At 40.3% G+C, this 20497-nt stretch overlaps 1 protein-coding gene, 1 long non-coding RNA gene and 1 other non-coding gene across 4 annotated transcripts in view; 1 reads left to right on the top strand and 2 right to left on the bottom strand.

Annotated features, from left to right (window-relative positions):
• Window positions 1-1308: 1308 nt before the first annotated feature.
• Window positions 1309-1395, top strand: TRNAM-CAU (transfer RNA methionine (anticodon CAU)). Its single transcript is given in 2 exon segments — window positions 1309-1346; window positions 1360-1395. It is a non-coding gene; the product is annotated as a tRNA-Met (tRNA).
• Window positions 1396-3042: 1647 nt separating this feature from the next.
• Window positions 3043-6440, bottom strand: LOC142640353 (NAC domain-containing protein 69-like). 2 transcript variants are annotated; one of them, XM_075814415.1, is made up of 6 exons: window positions 6126-6440; window positions 5635-5903; window positions 4799-4933; window positions 4353-4682; window positions 3754-4038; window positions 3043-3626 (listed from the first exon to the last, which is right to left on the bottom strand). In XM_075814415.1, exons 1-6 carry the CDS (start codon window positions 6307-6309, stop codon window positions 3330-3332), a joined length of 1500 nt encoding a protein of 499 aa, XP_075670530.1. In that variant the 5' UTR covers window positions 6310-6440; the 3' UTR covers window positions 3043-3329. The 2 variants fall into 2 exon arrangements, with proteins under 2 accessions (XP_075670530.1, XP_075670531.1); XM_075814416.1 differs by having other exon boundaries at window positions 4353-4664.
• LOC142640355 (uncharacterized) overlaps window positions 3043-20497 on the bottom strand; it is a 37389-nt gene continuing 19934 nt past the window's right edge. The window contains exon 2 of the long non-coding RNA XR_012845186.1: window positions 3043-3118. This is a non-coding gene — a long non-coding RNA (uncharacterized LOC142640355). The remainder of the gene's footprint in view (window positions 3119-20497) is intronic.

Raw genomic sequence — 20497 nt, 5'->3', positions numbered from 1 at the left:
ACCTTAGAGCAACAAAAAATTAAGTACTTATATATAATGTAAGTGCACAATTGCACCTGGCCCCAAGAACAGTTACGGGCTCAGGCCCAATGAGCCTTAAACAATGTAATTTGTAAAGTGTGGGCTTGAAACCCATGTTAGAAGTGTTTGAGGATTAAATGACAAGCCAAAGATTATAAACACTTGAAAACAACAAGGAATACTGTAAGTCAACCTGCTCGGACGTAAGCCGAGAACTGTTCTTATATTATTTCTCTCTCTCTCTTTTTCTCTTTCCTTTAGGTTACAAAGAAGGGATCCCCCTTTTTGTTCAAAGTTGCTCCTTAAATACTCTTCTTTTTGATGCTTTGTACACGTGTTGCCCCAAACTCCCCTTTAGCCTAGATATTTCTTTTCTCAGTGCCTTTGAATAGTAACCAGAAGTTTCCCTTCCACTGTTCAGGTGTCATTTCCCCATTAATGCGGCCAGGGTGGTAGGTGCAGGGTTTTTAATGTGGAGGTGACAGCCTTTATCCTTGGTACTTCTCTTACATCGGTGCTTCCAAGACATTCAAGGGTTTACCCCTTTTATCCACTGGTTTTAACCATGTCATTGCCTAACGTTTATCATGAAGTCCCAGATTCTCCGGTGTCCGTCCGAAGAGAAATTCACCCTCGGCTGGATCCTCGGCGTATGGGCCGACCCGTAGTACTAACAAGTTCTAAACTCAAGAGCAGGTCGGCCTTCTTTAGCATGGCCCAAAGGCTCATATCTCCATCAGGGTCTTTTTACTCCCCACATATAATATATACACATGAAATTGATGTTTATGTAATTGATATTTAGGAAGATAATATTGTAGATTGATTTGTATTTTTTTTTTTGAGAAATAAAGATTGATTTGTATTAAACCTGTATCAATCTATCTTTATGCAGTTAGTACGAGTTTATAATAAGTATGATAAATTTTCTTCTTGTCAGGACGAAGCTTGGAGTGGTGACTCATATAGCCCTCTAAAAATTTTTACATGCTACAAGTTTTCTTTGCATTTGGGGATTTTTTTTTTTATTTAATGAAATTAGATGGAGGACCTTTAAAAAATTTATTTCCTCTATTACACGTATGGCCTTGATGTAACAATTACAAACAATGTCCTTTTTTTTTTTTTTTTAATTTGGTCTCCCAATTCTAGATTTGGCCTTAATCCACTCTTATAAATGTATGCGTTAGTCCGAAACTACGTGACACCCATGAGTTGTATTGTTCGGCGTTTGCTTATCTAAAGGCATTAATATAAAAAAACAAACGATACACGTTGAAACAACGCGGGGTGGTGGCGCAGTTGGCTAGCGCGTAGGTCTCATAGCTATATCGAGTTATCCTGAGGTCGAGAGTTCGAGCCTCTCTCACCCCATCTTTTTGTTTTTGAGATGACAAAAATATATACATACACTTCCATAATTTTGGCAAGTTCCCACCACAGGCTATCATACAGAATAAAGAAACGAGTGTGTACGTTGCTTGGCTTCCCGATAAAACATGCTCAATTTGGTTTTGTTTGGGATCATTTTCAATAGTTTCCTACAGTGAAGAAATTTAGGTTCCATCAAGAGACTTTTGGCTTGGTCATTTCTAGGTATATTAACAATGCATTTAACATCAAATTCAATTGGTTGCTCACTTGGTAACAATGCATTTAGCATCAATGTGTAGGGAGGATAGGCCTAGGTTCAGAGCAAGCAAAAGGTCATCCTTCAATGCACTCGATTCTGGCAGCACGCTAGTTTTATGTCCCAAAGATCATGAAAGCATTTTACCCGAATTCCAAATGAGGATCAATAGATTTTGAGCTCAACCCACCTAGGAGTGGGTTTAGCCCATTTAACTGCAATAGAGGAACAATTCAACCTAGTAGAAGAATTGATGGTTATTTTAAAAAATTCCATTCCTTTTTGTAGACAATTTCATGTTTGAAAGAGTTAGAGATTCCTATGTAACCATAAATTCCAAATACTTATGTCTTCATAACATGCAAAGATTTAGTGCAATAAAATTTGAGCCAGTCCCTCCAACCCAATGTAAAGAACAAGAGCAAAAAGCAGTAAGTGGAATGGTCATCTTTTCCTAGAAGTTTGTTGCAAATGCAGAGTCACTAAGGACATGCCCTATAGATTCTATTTTGTTATTGCAAATGGTGCATACGGGTGATACTACCTCTGGAGCTCAGTATTTCATAAACAGGGGCATTGTTATGAAGACAGAGGCCAAATGAAATACTTAACACAATGTGTGGTTTGTGTCTGCCAAACCCCATTGCCCAAGGTGGGAGGTAGATTCAGGGGCTTAAAGCCTATTACATTCATTGTTGTTGCAAAATAATGTGTAATAATTTTAGTATTTTTATTTCAAAATTGAACAATCCCTTAGCTTGCGCTTTAATGTGCTAAAATATAAGATATTAGATATATTGTAGATAAGCGGGAAACAGAAATCACAATTTTAGGGAGAACTAGCCTGGAATTTTCCTTGTTAGGGAGGAGCACCGCTTTGTTTAGAAGGCTTTGGTTAGGTGACAGATAGATGCATCTTATAGCTGAATCCTTCACTAGGAGAGTTGTCAATAGCTTCATTCAGTCACCAAAATGTGTGTGTGTGAGAGAGAGAGAGAGAGTTTTAGACTTTTAGCACGCTGACTGAACCCCACAACCACCTACAAAGTTGGCAAACCATAGAAAACTATAGGCGTAGGGAACCATATGAAATCTTGGAATGGAAGAAAGACTCACACAGAGACCAATTTCTGATTGTTAGCTAACAAAAATTTGGAAAGGGTAGGAGCAGCTGAAGCCTTTATCCTGGCCATGGAAGCTTTAGGTAGAATGTGGCATCAATTGCGAATCAAAAAAATGATCATGAAGCAGAAAATACTGCCAAGTCAATCAAATGTCTCTACTGTTCAATAGCATATCCCTGTTCTGATTTTGGGCCACTAGATTGAGAAACCAATATAGCACAAACACGAAGTGAAAAATTGCAGCAATAATTTCCAAACCACATATGTAAATGCAAATCCAATCATGACAAAAACCATTCATAAAATTTTACATTCAACATTAATGTTCACAAAATCCTCAAACCTCAAGTAATAATATGACATTATTACAATCAAGCCATATTTATAAAATGAAAAATGAACCACTGTGGCACCGTACACATGCTATGAGATGTACGCATTCATCTGGGCACAGTACGTCTTCTTGTAATGAAATGTAGCAAAACGTTACCCGTAAGAATTGCAGTACTTGGATGAAATGGACTGATTTTTTTTTTTTTTTTTTTTAACGAAGTCTAGCACCAGTTCCCATATAGCAGCATTTCCCGAATAAAGACCACAAATAAAAATATACCTATGAGTATTTTGACAAAATACACCGAGCGCGGAGTAAATTCATGGCCTTTTTGAGATGTCTCTTGGAAAATGAGGGAACCCTTCCGATCACTGCCCGCTGACCTAACCTTTTTCAACTTAGGACTATTATCTGCATTGGTGCCTTGAGCCATTTTCTGCTCTTTTTCAGATTCCATAATGGATTTTTCTTTCTGGGGCAGATTAGTGGTAATACTGAGTCTTGAAGTATCTTTGGCCTGCAAAAAGAAATCCTATGGAGTCAAAACATAATAGCATATACGTCCTGAATTTTTTCTTCCATTTAAGACAATCTCAGTAGAGACAATAAACAATTCATGTTCTGTTGCAGCTCAATTTTCTCACCTTTTCAATGGATTCTGCTTTAAGACTGGGATTCTTCAGATGGAATCTTCTAGGAGCAGCTCTCTGTTCAACAGAGTGGCGGGATCTTGGTTGATTTTGAAGCTTCAAGGTTCCTATGCTTGGAGGAGATCGTTGACCCTGTGATTGAGTGCTGAGCACATGACGGATATCTGCAGCTGAGTCGACAGAAAAAGCATCAAGAACGACACCATTTCTTTTTCCTTTGTATTGGCCATGGTTAGACAAGGATGCTGTTCCACTGTCAATGATATGCATTTGCTGGTGCTGTAACATACAGAAAAGAACACGAAATTTAAATTTCCAAGCATCCTAAACAAGAAGGTCCAAACAAGTTGTACTGAAAGACTACACTGCCAGAAATGTGGCATAGTATAGGCACTTGACAGGTGCAAAACATCAACAGAGTTCAAAATTTTCATTCTACCCAAAGACTCAAAGATCTATAGGAGAATATTATAAAACATTGTAGTAATATGAGATTCATATTATTACAACGCTCCTAGTAATATTCTGCTATAGAGATTTGTGGTTCACAAGATATATCCTTCAATAGCAGGTATTGGAGTATATATATTTACCAGTGCTTCGGCTGTGTCAGTGTCCGAGCCACTGCTTAGTCCACCATCATAGTATATCTTTATCGATGACTCTGGTGCCCTGGAATCATTGAATTGCCTGAATTTTTCAAATTTATTATGGCTGATAAATGAACTGACATACTGAATCTCTTCCTGTTCATTAGCGAAGTTGTTATCCTGTTTAAAGCCACCAGTAAATGTGAGATCCCCAAACGGACGTTCCGGCTGATTGTATTCTTTTAACTGCAATAAGGAAGCGAAGTCGTAATCCTGATGCGGAGATTGAAGGAGTGATGCCAGGTCTGCATCTTCCTGATTGAATTCGTGAATGTAAAATCATAAACAAGAAGGCATCAGTTCCAAAAATGCTTCCCAAGGTTTACATGAAGAAGTTGATATTGGAAGTATGAAATCATTTCAGCATAAGGCATGCTCCTCCTTCTTACCTCTGGAATTGTATGCCCTGGCACCTGATCTTCAAAATCAGAAGCAGCATACCTGCTTACATCACCATCATCACAGGGAGCCTTATTAGTCTTCACATCTGGTTTTTTAAATAAGCGGCAGAGGACAAAAGCTTGCTGCACAAGTTGGAGAATGAACCGATATCACTTGGTAGTAGTAAATAACAGAAGTTTCAGGAAAAAAAAAATAGTACAATAAAAATTTCAAACATTAACATCATAAGCATATAAGCTATACTCTTCTAATCGTGTCAATGACTGTCGAGGATGACATTAGGCATCAAGTAGTAGAAATATACTTTAAACAAAGTTTGCAATTTCTTCTTGCAAACAATAATGATGAAACAAAGTAAGTTGGTTTCAATGAGAAAATCTTAGCAAGAGGCGTTGAACTTCATGGTAATGCACAATAGTTATGCAAAAGCAAGTGTATGAATGTGATCAGCAAGTGCCTGATGTAAAAATACAACTTCACCAATTATTTTTCATAGATAGACATTAAGGCGTGATTCATTTAATGCATAAAGCACAATTCAAGGACACAATTACTCAAGGTCAGATCCGACTGCCTCAATCAAATTTGAAAGAAAAAAAAATGGAGGCTGAATGGATGCTAGCAAAATATGAATGATATTGACCAGAGGTACAATGACATTAATTGCAGCATAGTCCAAACACAATCAAACGTGTATAAAAACAAGAAAATGTATTCCTACCATAATCCTAATGCAAATGCATAAATTCAACAGCATCAATCTTCATCCAAAGAGAGACAGCAATTAGTGAAAAATGGATAAGAGCATGACATGAAGATTAACCTCGTGAGGATGAAAGGTAACTGGCTGATACTGGTATATAACCCAAGGGGTCCTGGACCCTTTTTTAACACGACCTTCATGGAACACCAAAGTCTTCTTTGTACCAATCACATTCTTGGTTCCTCTAGCCTTGATGTCCCTATCCTGACAGGTGATTTTCCAGTAGCCTTTCTTGGTCATCCTGTTCGATCGGTTACTGTTAGGGTACTTGATTTCCCGGGCACAAAAGAAGAACCATTCTTGGTCATCTGACTTGATCTTTGATAACCCTGCACAACCATGCACAAGAGACAAGACCTTTAATTCATTACAAAACCTCAAACTTTGATGAATTTTATTTAAGAATCTAATAGAATAAACACATTAAGACCAATTCTTAACTTGAAAATTGAATAACTAATACTATCAAGAACAGAATGGATTGAAAACAAGTTCTTGAAATTGAAGTAAAAAAGATCAATTTTTGGCACTTGGGTCAGTAAGATAATTACCGGGTAAATCCCAAGGCTCATAATTGTAGATATTAACTTCACCAATGGCTCGGACATCGTAGTCGTTGCCGCCTTGCATTTTGAGCCTCAGATAGTGGCCGAGCAATTCTTCTTCAGTTGGGTGGAATCTATATCCCACCGGTATTGATTCCAATCCAGTTTCAGAATATGTCATGCTTGTCATCTCTCGTAAACTTCAAATTTCGTTAAAGCAAAGAAACTATAAAAAGGAAACAAAGAACCCCAACAACAATAGTAAGCAAAATATAGTAACATGTAATAAAGAGCTATGTGTTATGTCTGGTTTGAACTGGAATTATATTAGAAGAAGCAGGAGTGAGCTACGTGTCACAATCGCAATCGTCCAGTGCACTGGAGCACTGACGTAAGCCGCCATTGACTTAAGTCTTCAGCTTCGTTTAGAAGTTGAGTCTCTGAGCTCTCTGACAAAGATTGAGACAGTTTAAAATTGCTCTATGACAAGTTGACACGTAGTGCTACTGTACTTTGTGAAAAACATGATAAAAAATATGATGTGTAGCATTTTTCTTCCCTTTTTGTTTATTTTTTATTTGATAAAAAAATATTATTTTATTTATTGATTTAAATATGCCTTAAATTTTGGAGCATTTTTTTAAGGGTTCGGTTAATATGTGACCTTAGAGCATACGTTAAACTATCTATTTTTAGAATCATTTTCTTAAAAATTGAAAAAATTTTCAATATATTTTCAATTCTCAAAAAAAAATTAATTATTATGTGTTCTAAAACCACACATTAACAAAATTCTTTTTTTACTTCGGACACTGCGTCTATTGCTTTTACTCTCCAACCAGCCCTGTCCGTACATACCGCGTATGGACTCGGGACTTTTGCCTTTCCGAATGTTCTAGATTTCTTGGTGTTTTGTATATAATAATTGTATAGGTACATTTGGTCAAGGGTGCGGTACTATATTTGTTTCATTTCATTATGTCCATTGTTTAGGTAATTATTTGTTTACAGAAGTTTATTTTTATAAAAGGTAGTGTTAACGAGTATGCAAGGTGCTGAAGCAATTTTATGTCAATAAAGTAAAAATTTTGACCAATTTTATAGGGTGTAGGGTTAATAAAATAAATTTTTTGAATTTCATTTGCCACTTCAGTACTATTTTCAATCATTTTATCTATTATATCAATTCTTTATTAAGTTGACCCCAAAATAAAACATCCTTAACACAAACCTTACGGTACCATTAACATTTCCATTTTTATAATACAAATTAAAAAGTTAAAAGTTAAAAAAAAAATTTCCTTCTAAATACTAAAAGTTAAATTATTTGATTTAAAATTAAGATAAAAAGAGTTAGGATCATATTTTTATATAGTTGGTGTATATTATGATAAAATGTATTTTACTTATATTTAAGTAGTTATATATGGATTCAAGAATATCATGAACAAAGATTAATTTACTATCAATTTTATTATATAAATTTTACAAATGGATATATCGTAATTCATACAAAATAAATTTAATTTAATAAAATAAAGTAATTATATTTTGTTCTCAATGTCCAAACAAAGTGATACGGTGAGCAAAATTTGTCATAACTAGGAAGTTGTCCGCGCGATGCGCGGATAATGCTATATAAGCTTTTACGTTAAATGATTTTGAAAAATGTAGTACATATATTATAACACAAATGGTGAATATTTTCATTGCTAAAATTACCTACAATTGCTTCTAAAAAAAAAAAAACACCTACAATTATAGCTGAAACTTCAGACCAAGTAGGCATATTTTGTTCCCTACCATCATTTGATCATGAACCCAATTAGCTACAAGGATATGTTGTACATATCACACTCGTTGAATCTATCGCTTTTCATATGAAATTTCTAACCAAGGCATTGATCTCTCATCAAGCATCCTCAATAATATTTTAACTATATATAGTAGTGTCAAGGTCATATAGTGAGTCATGTCTAGGCAAAGCAGTTAGCCCATTATCAATCTCTTTGGCGCCTTCTCAAAAAAAAAAAAAATCTCTTTAGGTGTGCAAAACGGGGTTTTTCTCCAATTATCAAAAGTAACGACCCAATTTTGTGGTGGTTTTGGACATTTGATTGAAAGATGTAAGGACTTCGTCCTTCATTAGGGCATTGACACTCTCATAGAATTCATTGAAACATGGAGTTGAGCCTCCTTATATTAACCTTATAATGTTAATTTAGGATGTTTTAAGTATTAGCAATTCTGATTTGAATAAATATAATTAAATATAATTATCCTAAAACCTAGTCCAAAAACTTGTTCTTAACCCACAATCCATCTTCAATACACGTATGACAATAAACTAATTACCGAGTATTTATAGGAAAGCAAAAGTACAAATACAATATTTAGAAAGTTCATGTTTGATTTATGATAAAAAGAAGTGGCAAAGTGCCAGTCAAAGACCAAAAGAGTTTGTATTTCAAACAATTGGCAGATTTTGTTATATACCTTTCCATAAAATTCATGCTTATAGTATTGTTAGAATAAATAACATTCACACTAATAAAAATAAAAATAAGAATTGAAAGAATTGACTTGTAATTAATATATATATATATACATATATTCTTAAATATTTTGAATTATTCTAATATAACTCACACATACACAATCAAAATGTTGCAAAATGAGCATCACTTAAGATAAATTTCATAGCTATAGAATTCTCCTGTCTTGTTTTTTTTATTTTGTTCTGGTTTAGTGACAAAATTGTCAAGTTAAGCAAACCATAAAAACTATAGAAAAGAAAGCAAAACCAAAATAGCTTTTATATGAAGCAATTTACAACGTTACTTCTAGCATAGACCATATTTATTGTGTATTGCTACAATTTACAATATGAACACATAAAAAATAGTTTGATGCTCCTGCATTAATTGTTGCCTATAGCAAAACATTCAGCTATTTTATCAAACAATTTGCGTGCATATAAATTAAAGGCAATTGCGTCCAAACCAAAATTACAAAGTAAAATTAAAGATATCAAAGTAATAAAGTAAAAATTTAAGAGACTGATAGAGAAAGGGTTGTTTTTAGAGATTATATACCCACCTTTTAGAGAAAGAATTACCTTATGATTCAATTTGGGATCTAAAGCATAGCTCCGAGAAGAAGATATAATGGTTGAAGCAAATTGGCATCAATGGAGCTAGAAAGGGTAGAGGTATCTAATGGGATTTCAATTATTGTACAAAGAACTATTACATTGATTTATTTTCCTTAGTGTCCAGCAAGCTCTAAGGGCTACATATAATATATATATATATATATATATATATATATATATATTGATTTAAAAATAATTATATTAGTGTGCATCACATTTAAAGGGAAACTAAAGAGTTAAGAAAGAGAAAGAGGTGAATTTGATTTTGCTAAACAATAAGTAATGTGCATCTTTTTAGAAATAATTTGATTTTGCTAAACAATAAGTAATGTGCATCTTTTCAATTTCTAAAAGGATGTTGGAATTTATTTTTCAAGTGAAGGTGATTTGGGAAGGTTAAATGCAATAATTGGTCTAATAGAGCTCAAATAGAGCGCCACATGGCAGGACCCATGCTCTTCCGCATGAGGTCTCTGCTTTTATATATATATTGATTGATGTGTGATTAGAGTATAATTAGGTTAAGCTGGGTGTTGTTTTGGGTAAAAATTGATTTTCAGCCTTTCTAAATGTTTGTTTGGGTATTTTCAGGTACTCTATTTACTAAATATGATATAAAAAAAATTATAGTTTTACTTTTTAGTAACCTTTAGAGTAACTAAATGTATGACAAAAGGCTAAAAAATAATATACATATATATACATATATATTTAAAAATGTAAAAAAAAAAAAAAAAACTGAGACAAAAATTTGAAAGTTAAAAGTTTTTGCCAACTTAAACTTTAAATAAGATTAGTTTTATAAAATTCTTGTAGCAACCTCCCAAAATTAAATTGCACATCGAATATACCCCCAATTATAAATTCATATAATTTTTTTTTTCTTTTTATACCATGTGTAAGTGCACAATTGCGCCTGGACCCAAAAACAATCACGGGCTCCGGCCCAATGAGCCTTAAACAATAAAATTTGTAGAGCGTGGGCCTAAAACCTAGATTAAAAGTACTGGGAGCTTAATAATAGGCTTTTATAAGTAAATACAGGTAAATAACGAATGACAGTTGCAAATGGATCTCCTCGGACTCGAGCCGAGGACTACTTCTTTATTATTTCTCTTTCTTCCTTAAAGATTACAATTTCTTAATTTCTTTTTTAGTTACTGATCCCCCTTTCTCTTTGGCCTTTACCCCCCTTTTATACTTCCTTCCCTGATACTTTTTGAACAGTAACTAGAAGTTTCCACCTCACTGTTCAGGGGTCACTTCCCCATTAATGCGGCCAGGAAGGTAGGTGCAGAGCCTTTAATGCGGAGGTGGCAGCCTTTGCTCTTGATATTTTCTTTAATACTGGTGCATCTAGAAGATTCAGGGTGTCCCCTTTTAACCATTAGTCTTTCCAGAGTTGTGCCTTGACCTTTATAATGAAATCTTGAGTTCTCTTGGATCTGTCCGAGGTGAAACTCTTCCTCGGCGGTATCCTCGGACCCTCGGCGTATGGGCCAACTCATAGAGTTTAATCCTGGAACAGGTCGGCCCTCCATGTTACAGCCCAAAGGCCCATATGCCCACTTGGGTCCTTTTACTCCCCACAATAGCCCCTCAAAACTCTATTTTTCATCATCCGAGGAGAAAAATAGGGTTTTGATCGAACGAAAACTCTCCCCACCTATTCTGTAAACAACTACACGTGTGAGGGCCGTTTGGCGTTCCAAAGGACGCCACTTGGCGATTTTATTTTCAAAAACGCGCGCATTTATTACCGTAAGTTATACCTTGCCCCCCACGTTCAACGGTGAGATGAGCATCCAACGGTCCCTATTACTCCATGAAAATTTGGGCGGGGCAAATACAATTTTGAGGCGGCTTCCCGCACGTTGTGACGCTTCGGGAACCTGCGCCTTCATTTATTTCTCCAGAGGCTAATCCTATCAAAACGTCAACAATCACCTTTTGTCTGCAGAAATCCGCGGAAATTTGCACAACTTGAAATTTGTAAGTTCTTGTCTCTTTGCTCTTAACCCTTTCTTCTCGGACCTTGTCCTCGGCTAACCTTATAACCATTCTCTTTCTTAGTACTTAGCCTTTCGTTTCTTTCCGATGGGTAAATTTAAGTGTCTAGTTGATACCGCCGCTGGGATGGAAAGTTTTAGAGCCAAGTATAGTATTCCCAGCGACGTAGGTCTAGAATACTGCCCGGTGGAAGCCGTGGCCGGTGCTAGGAAAACCGGAGAGGTCATCATTCCCATGGTCGCCTTCGTAGAAGGTGGGATGACCCTCCCAATGAAACCCGTAACCAGAGAGTACCTTCGCAACCACCGTTTGTGTCCTGATCAATGCGCTCCAAACGTTTTTAGAGTTTTAGGAAGCGTCGATGCTCTAAACGAGCAAATGGGCCTGAACCTCACTTGGCATGATGTCGTTTTTATGTACGAATGCCATAAACTCACCGGGGTAGGTTATTACATCAAATCTCGCTCCAGCGTAGTTAGGTTGATCTCCTGTTTGCCAAAGTCCAATAAAGGCATGAAGGATGACTATCTAATCGTCTCTGGCAACTGGCACTACGGCCCCCACTGTCCTGTTGAGTGGGGAGATCCAGGTGCGATACCTTAGGATTTAACTTCCCCTAACTTCCTAAATCATCTAGGAATATGTATTGGTATCTACTTGAGCGTCTAACTTTGATATATTATACGTTCTACGTATCTGACCGTGTTCACTTATCTTGATGTTTCTCTTTACAGATAAGCAAAACGTGCGCCCCCACTTAAGCCTCTGCAACGTCGCCGATTTGAATCGAGTGCTACGCTCCGAAGTATTCGTCAGCGAAGATTTACAACTCAGGGCGGCTCATTTAATTCTTGGGTACAAGCCTGTCTCCTCGGACTTTTAGGAGATCGAAAACGCGATAGTCGCGAGTGACCGGAGGCGAAGAAGGATCCATGTGGCCAAACTGCACTTCTTAGCTGACCAAGAACTTCCCGACGACCCCAACATCATTCTGTACAACCGTCCTATCGCGGCAACCCCCGTCTCAACGCACTCCCGAGCAACTGCCATCTCGGAGGAGCAGGTGTCCTCTTCACATACACTCGATGACGAGATTGACAACTTCCATCTTGAGGACATCGAAAGACCTCGAGGAAACCTATTCGTCGTACTTTCCGACGAGGACGAAGAGCCCACCGAGGCCTCTGGAATTGAAGGGTTTGTTATTGCCCACCCCCCAGTCAAATCCGAGGAGGACATGGACAGACTCCACGGCCTTCTGACCAAGAGAGGCGAAAAAGTTGCCCAGAAGAAGACAGGAGGGTCCCAAGCTCTTCCATCCTTGCCACCTCCCCCTCCTCCAGCCGAACCCAAGCTTCCAGCTGAAGAGCCGAAAAAGAAAAGAAAGGGGGAGGTGGAGGAGACTGCTGGCGAAAAACTAAAGAGATCGAAACAACAGCCGCAGCCAACTCAGCAGCAAAGACTAGATAAAGGCAAAGGAAGGGCTCGTTCAGTTGAGAGTGGGGAGATCCATGATGTGGCCGAAGTGCACCGAGCACCGGCCACATGGTCTCCTGACCTTAAACTAGACGGTGCACCAATTTCCTGCCAGTCTAGTATAAGGGCAATCCAACAAGGCCATGCCCACCATCTGGCCGATGCGTTGGAGTGCCCACTTCTGCTGCCCAAGGACATGGAAACCTTGGAGAGAATGAGCCAACCCCAACTATTTCTGTCCTTAAAAAGGGAGCTAGCCCTGGTAAGTTTCAATTTTTTTCATGAATATTTCCTTCTTCATATTACTGGATAAATGAGAAGTGTCTTGCTACATCTAACTTCTTAATACTTTATGTAGGCCGTTCAAGAAGTCTTTGTAGCCGAGAAGTTCGTAGAAGACTCTCGGAAGAAGGCTAGACTGGAGCTTGACATTCGTATGGAGACTGAGAAGTCCCTCGGCCAAGCACTTGCAGAAAATGAGAAACTTGTCTTTCAGGTGGCTGATCTCAAAAGAGAAAGAGATGGTGCCGAATCCAGCCTGAAGACAATGAAGACTCAAATAGAAGGGCAGCGCAAGCTTCTTCGTGACAAAGACGACAAATTAGCCCAAGCCGAGAGGGAGCGCTCGAAATTGGAGAGGGAGCTTGCGCGCCTGAAGGAGGAAGCTGGCGCATTCAAACGCTCTCTAGAAGCCGCCAAGCAGGTGAGTTATGAAGAAGGGGTAGCTGCAACAGAGGAACAGCTGACAGAGGCCTTCGCGGCCTTGTGCCGGGAGTACTGTCAGCAAGTCTGGGGGGAAGCCCTAAATGTAGCAGGTGTTCCTTCAGCCTCGGAGCTGAGGAAGTCCGAGAACATTTGGCTTCCCCTGGAAATACAGGAGATAGAAGAGACTCCTACTGTTGCTCCTGCCCCTGAGACAACTCTTCCTGCTCTTCCTCCTACTGCTCCAAAGCTCGTTCCAGATCCTACAGAGCCTTCAGGTTCCAACAAAGAGATGGGAAGGAGTGGGGATGCCGAGAAAGGCTTAAGCCAAATTGTGGAGCCCAATGCCCCTCCAACAAATGCAATAGACAGAGGGAAAAAAGTTATGTCTCCCTTTGAGTTGGAGCTAAAAAATACCGAGGCGACCAGCACTTCTCAGCAAAATCCCCCTCCAGGAGTTTAGGAACTAGCCCAGGACTTTTCTTTCTTTATAACCAGAATTTAGCACGTAATGTATGCCAAAAATTATTAATGAAAGACAATCTTTGTACAACTTTCTTCTATTTTATATTTGTCCTACCCCCTTTTTTATTATTATATTATTTATTTTCTTTTTTGCTTGTCATAAGAATTCTTATGAAGACACAGTTAAAGGCAGGGATTGCACAATTATAACCCCCATACATCCTTGCCTGGCATAGAAAAATACTGAAGAACTTGATAGAGAATGACTTAGTTTGGATACTAAACAATGCCTTAGTTAAACAATGCCTTATAGCCCGTGGCACCGTTTTAATGGGATGTAAGGTCCGAGGACCATTACTTGCATAAATTTTCTTAACATTTAAAGACACAGAACTAAAAATCCGAATTAATGAATGGTAAGATGCTGATTTCCACAAAACATGTAATAGAAACAAGAACCGTGACAAGATATTAAGAATAGCAACTTTAACTATTCAATTTATCAAAGTAGAAGGTCCGTGGACCCAATATGATTAAAGTTCTGTTTAACAAATGATAAGATACCAATTTCCACAAGGTTTATGATCCGAGAACTACACTTAACCAAGTTTCTGTTTGATTCTTAAGAACAGTAACTTCAAATGTTAATTTTCCCAAAGTAGGAGGTCCGAGGGCTCTGCATAACTAAGGTTCTGTTTAACAAATGATAAGATATCAATTTCCACAAGGTTTGTGGTCCGAGGACTACACTTAACCAAGTTTCTGTTTGATTCTTAAGAACAGTAACTTCAAATGTTAATTTTCCCAAAGTAGGAGGTCCGAGGACCCTGCATAACTAAGGTCTGTTTAACAAATGATAAGATATCAATTTCCACAAGGTTTGTGGTCCGAGGACTACACTTAACTAAGTTTCTGTTTGATTCTTAAGAACAGTAACTTCAAATGTTAATTTTCCTAAAGTAGGAGGTCCGAGGACCCTGCATAACTAAGGTTCTGTTTAACAAATGATAAGATATCAATTTCCACAAGGTTTGTGGTCCGAGGACTACACTTAACCAAGTTTCTGTTTAATTCTTAAGAACAGTAACTTCAAATGTTAATTTTCTCAAAGTAGGAGGTCCGAGGACCCAGCATAACTAAGGTTCTGTTTAACAAATGATAAGATATCAATTTCCACAAGGTTTGTGGTCCGAGGACTACACTTAACCAAGTTTCTGTTTGATTCTTAAGAACAGTAACTTCAAATATAAAAGGTACTTATAACTTTGAAATGTTAACTTAACAAAAACACATTTTATTAATAATAATAATACCTTCTAAGGTTATTTACATTCCATAGGCGTGGTACAATCCTTTCATCCAAGTCAGCTAGCCGATATGACCCTATGCCTGCTACTGAAACAATGCGATAGGGGCCTTCCCAGTTGGGACCTAACTTACCCCAAGCTGGGTTCTTAGAAGTACCCACAACTTTTCTCAATACAAGATCACCAATTGCGAGCGGCCTTAGCTTCACGTGAGCATCATATCCCCGTTTTAGCCTCTGTTGATAATAAGCCATTTGGACCATAGCTGCCTCTCGTCGTTCCTCAAGTAAATCAAGATCTTTCTCCAGGAGTCCATTGTTATTCCCCGGGCTAAAAGAGCTTGTCTTTAGGGTGGGAAAACCAGATTCCAGAGGTATCACTGCCTCGGCTCCATAAGTCATAGAGAATGGCGTTTCTCTAGTGGATCTGCGGGGTGTGGTCCGGTACGTCCACAGGACATGAGGGAGCTCTTCTACCCATCTGCCTTTCGCATCATCCAACCTTTTCTTGAGCCCACTGACTATAACCTTGTTAACGGCCTCGACTTGCCCATTTCCCTGAGGATAAGCTGGGGTGGAGTATCTATTTATGATACCCATGTCGCCACAATATTGCCTAAAGGCCTTACTGTCAAATTGAACACCATTGTCCGAGATAAGTGTGTGTGGTATGCCGAATCTAGTGACAATATTTTTCCAGACAAACTTTTTGGAATCAACATCTCTGATATTCGCTAAGGGCTCAGCCTCCACCCATTTAGTGAAATAGTCTGTTCCCACAAGAAGCCATCTTTTGTTTCCTGCAGCCCTCGAAAATGGCCCCACTATGTCCAATCCCCATTGGGCAAAAGGCCAAGGACTGGAGAGAGGGTTGAGAACCCCACCAGGTTGATGAATATTAGGGGCGAACCTCTGGCATTGATCACATTTTTTGGCATAGTCCTAAGCCTCTCTCTGCATATTGGGCCACCAATAACCCTGAGTCAAAGCTTTATGGGCTAAAGACCTTCCCCCAGTGTGGCTTCCACAAATCCCCTCATGCAGTTCCTCCAATAACACTTCCGTTGATTCAGGGTGCACACACAACAAGTACGGTCCTGAGAATGATCGTTTGTACAGCTTCTGGTCCTCGGACAACCAGAAACGCGGCGCCTTTCGATGTATCTTTTCTGATTCAGATTTGTCCTCAGGAAGGATATCATTCTTAAGAAAATCTATAACCGGGTCAATCCAACTAGGTCCAGGCCTTATCAAATGAATGTGAACTGTGCTGACGATAGTAAGAGTTGGCTCCAACAAATCCTCTACGAGGATAACCCTGGGCAAGTCCTGAACTGAGGATGTCGCCAACGTAGCCAAAGAATCTGCATGGGTGTTTGCACTCCTAGAAATATGAGCTAAAACGAAGGAGTCAAATTCAGCTTGCTGAAGCTTGACCTGGGCCAAATACTCCTGCATTATGGGGTCTCTAGCCTCCATGGTCCCCATGACTTGGCCGACCACTAGCTGAGAGTCCGAGAACACATGGATTTCCTTTCTACCCATCCTATGTACCATCTGCATGCCTACCAAGACGGCTTCATATTCGGCCTCATTGTTAGTAGCCGAGAACGCCAATCTCAAAGATTTTTCGAAGACAATTCCCTCAGGGGACGTTAGAACAAGTCCAACACCAGACCCTCTCTGATTAGCAGCCCCATCCACATACACTTTCCAAATTGAAGACACTACGGCCGTGATTACTCCAACTGATTTTCCACCCATGCGTGCTTCTTTTAGAGTTTCTTCTAACAATAGTTCAGTAAATTCTGCCACCAAGTCAGCGAGGACCTGGCCCTTCATCGAGGTGCGAGGTTTATATTTAACATCAAAAGCTCCTAAAATGGTTCCCCACTTTGCGACTCTACCAGAGTAATCGGCACTGCGTAACACCGCCTTGAAAGGCAATTGGGTTAGAACCACCACCGTGTGAGACTGGAAATAATGAGGAAGCTTGCGCGTGGCGTGGACTATGGCCAGAAGCGCTTTCTCCAAGAGCAGATAACGCACCTCGGCCTCACTCAAAGACTTACTAACATAGTAGACCGGTCTTTGCACTCCGCTGTCATTCCTTACAAGGACCAGGCTGACCGTGTGGACGGCCACTGCCAGATAAGCGAACAAGACCTCGTCAGCCTCGGGGCAAGACAAAATGGGTGGCCGAGAAAGGTATTGCTTAAGCTACTGGAAAGCTAATACGCAATCCTCGGTCCATTGAAACCCTTTCCACTTATTCAACAATTGGAAGAAAGGACGGCATCGGTCAGCTGACCGAGAGATAAACCTATTCAATGCAGCAATCATTCCAGTCAATTTCTGGATCTCTTTTGGGTTTCGAGGGGGCTGCAAATCCTGAATAGCCTTGACCTGCGCTGGGTTCACCTCTATGCCTCTGTGAGTAATCATGTACCCCAAAAACTTTCCGGACCCTACGCCAAAAGAGCACTTTGAGGCGTTAAGGCACAATTTGTACTTTCTTAGCACCTGGAAGGTGTCGGCTAGGTATTTGACGTGTGAAGATATCGTTTTGCTCTTCACCACCATATCATCTACATACACCTCAATGGTCTTCCCTAGTTGCTGTTCAAACATTCTTGTCATCATCCTTTGGTAGGTAGCCCCAGCATTCTTTAACCCGAATGGCATGACCTTATAGTGGTAGTTCCCTGTAGGAGTAATGAAAGCGGTTTTCTCCTGATCCTCCAATGCTAGTGGGATCTGATGGTAACCCTGGAAGGCGTCCAAAAAACTCATTCGAGGATGTCCAACAGTGGCATCCACCAGTTGATCAATACACGGCATTGGGAACGAATCCTTGGGGCAGGCCTTGTTCAAATCTGTGAAGTCCACACGTACTCTCCACGTTCCATTCTTCTTTTTAACCACAACGGTATGCGCCAACCATTCGGGGTAGAAGACTTCTTTAATAGCCCCAGCCCTCTTGAGTTTGAGAACCTCTTCCTTTACAGCCTCGGCATGCTCTTTGGAAGAACGCCGAGGTGGCTGCCTTCTCGGCACAATGGCAGGGTTAACATTCAAACGATGACATATGAAGTTCGGATCTACGCCCGGAGCCTCATAAGGGTCCCACGCAAAATCAATATTGTCCTTCAGAAATTCCAACAACTCCATCTTCTCTTGGTGTGGCAAACATATGCCGACTTGGAAGAACCTCTTTGGATCATCGGCTATCAGAAACTTCTCTAACTCCTCACAATGAGCCTTCTCTCCTGTCACCACTCAAGGTGCATCAGGAGCCTTTAACTGCTATAAATCTTTAGTGATTAGAGCCGATGACTCGGCTTCCGTCTGGTGCAGCACTGCAGCCGATATGCATTGCCTGGCCACCGATTGGCTACCGATAATTTCTTCAACACATTCCCCTGAGGGGAACTTAACCTTAACATGCAAGGTGGAGGAGACAGCTCCAAGAGCGTGCAGCCATGGCCTGGCGAGGATGGCTGTATATGGAGAATACGCGTCAACCACAATGAAATCCACCTCAACCGCTTCTGAGCCGGATTGAACGGGCAAACGGATCTGTCCCTTCGGCACAACGGCTCTCCCTTCGAAGCTTATAAGTGGCGAGTCATAAGGAGTAAGATCTTCCAGCTTCAATCTTAACCCCTTAAATAGATCGGGGTACATGATATCTGCACCGCTGCCCTGATCTATCATCACCCTTCTAACATCATAATTCCCTATCCTAAGCGTAACTACGAGAGCATCATCATGGGGTTGGATAGTCCCTACCTTATCCTCCTCAAAAAACCCTAAAACAGGCAAATTTAACTTCAACCTCTTCGGTCTGCAGCACAACTCCTCGGCCTGAGGATGTGAAACTGTCATCACCCTGGTGGGAGCAGAACCGGTCCTGCCAGGTGCAGTAAAAATAACATTAATTGTTCCCAAAGCCGGCCGAGATGAATTATTCCTCTGATTGTTTGAGCCGGATTGACTGCCCGGCCCGCTAGGTTGGCACAAATGTTGCTTCAGTTTTCCTTCACTGACAAGCTGCTCCAAGTGGTTCCAAAGGGTCCGACAATTCTCGGTAGTGTGGCCCACATCCTGATGGTATTGGCAGAAGAGGTTCTGATTTCTCTTCGTGGGGTCCCCCGCCATCTTACCAGGCCATGTGAAGAAGGGTTCCTTACGAACTTTCTCCAGCAACTGATGTACTGGTTCTCGGAACACAGTGTTCACGGCCTGAGGTGCTGTCGAGCCAGACTGCCCAACGTAATCTCTCCTCGGCCTGTTATTGTTATACTTGTCCGACCTTAAATCCCTTCTTTCCTGTGGGATGACCTTCTCCTTACCCTTTCCTTGCTGTTGGTCTTCCTCCACTCTCTTGTACTTGTCAATACGGTCCATGAGGTGACGTACACTGCGGACGGGCTTTTTAGTCAAAGACTTTCTCAAGTCGTGATCGGTAGGAAGGCCTACCTTAAAGGTATTAAGCGCCACCTCATCAAAGTCGCCATCTATTTCATTAAACATCTCCCAGTAACGATTAGAGTATGCTTTCAACATCTCCCCTTCCCTCATGGTCATGGATAACAGCGAGTCCAATGGCCGAGGTACTCTGCTACATGGAATGAACCGCGAAGCGAATGCTCTAGTAAGCTCCCCAAACGAACCTATAGACCCCGATTTAAGGCCGTTGAACCACCTCATAGCAACAGGTCCCAAGCTAGAGGGGAAAACTTTACACATCAGGGTCTCGTTGTGAGAATGCACCGCCATCCTCTGGTTAAAGTGACTCACATGCTCCACCGGATCAGTCCGGCCATTGTAGATGGTAAAGGTGGGTTGAGTAAACCTCCTGGGAAGCCTCCCCTTCTCAATCCTCCGTGAAAACGGCGATTTAGAGAGTTGGTGCAGCGCCCGACTCATAGCATCGTTCCCTAAGCCCCTAGAAGGAGCCTTCTTGCGTCTGCGAGCTGGTTGGTCATCCTCCTCACCAGAGGACATTGCACTGGGGGGTGAGCATGATCTTGAGCTGTAGCTACCTCCCCGTTCCTCCTCTGAGGAAGGATTAGATGAGGATGGTGAAGACCTGCGTCTGGCGCGGTGTAACTTTCTCTTCAAACGATTAATCTCCTTCTACATGGCCTTAGCTCCATCCCCGTGGGTGGTGCTGCCCCCACCACGAATGTGGCTAGCCCCGGGGTATTCTGTATGGACGCTTCCCTCACGATCCCTTCGACGCTCAAGACGCTCGAAAAG

This window comes from Castanea sativa, chromosome 6, assembly GCF_040712315.1.
Source record: "Castanea sativa cultivar Marrone di Chiusa Pesio chromosome 6, ASM4071231v1".
NCBI classification, from domain to species: domain Eukaryota; kingdom Viridiplantae; phylum Streptophyta; class Magnoliopsida; order Fagales; family Fagaceae; genus Castanea; species Castanea sativa.
Note: the sequence above shows the minus strand (reverse complement) of the source record. Positions and strands in the feature narration are given on the sequence as shown.

What these genes read in the sequence shown, in the direction of transcription:
- LOC142640353 (XM_075814415.1), bottom strand. Translation starts at nt 6,309, where the DNA reads ATGACAAGCATGACATATTCTGAAACTGGATTGGAATCAATACCGGTG. An exon ending in TGAGCCTTGGGATTTACCCG is followed by an intron (nt 5,904 to 6,125) that starts GTAATTATCTTA and finishes ATGGTTGTGCAG; the next exon opens with GGTTATCAAAGATCAAGTCA. An exon ending in CTGACACAGCCGAAGCACTG is followed by an intron (nt 4,039 to 4,352) that starts GTAAATATATAT and finishes TGTATGTTACAG; the next exon opens with CACCAGCAAATGCATATCAT.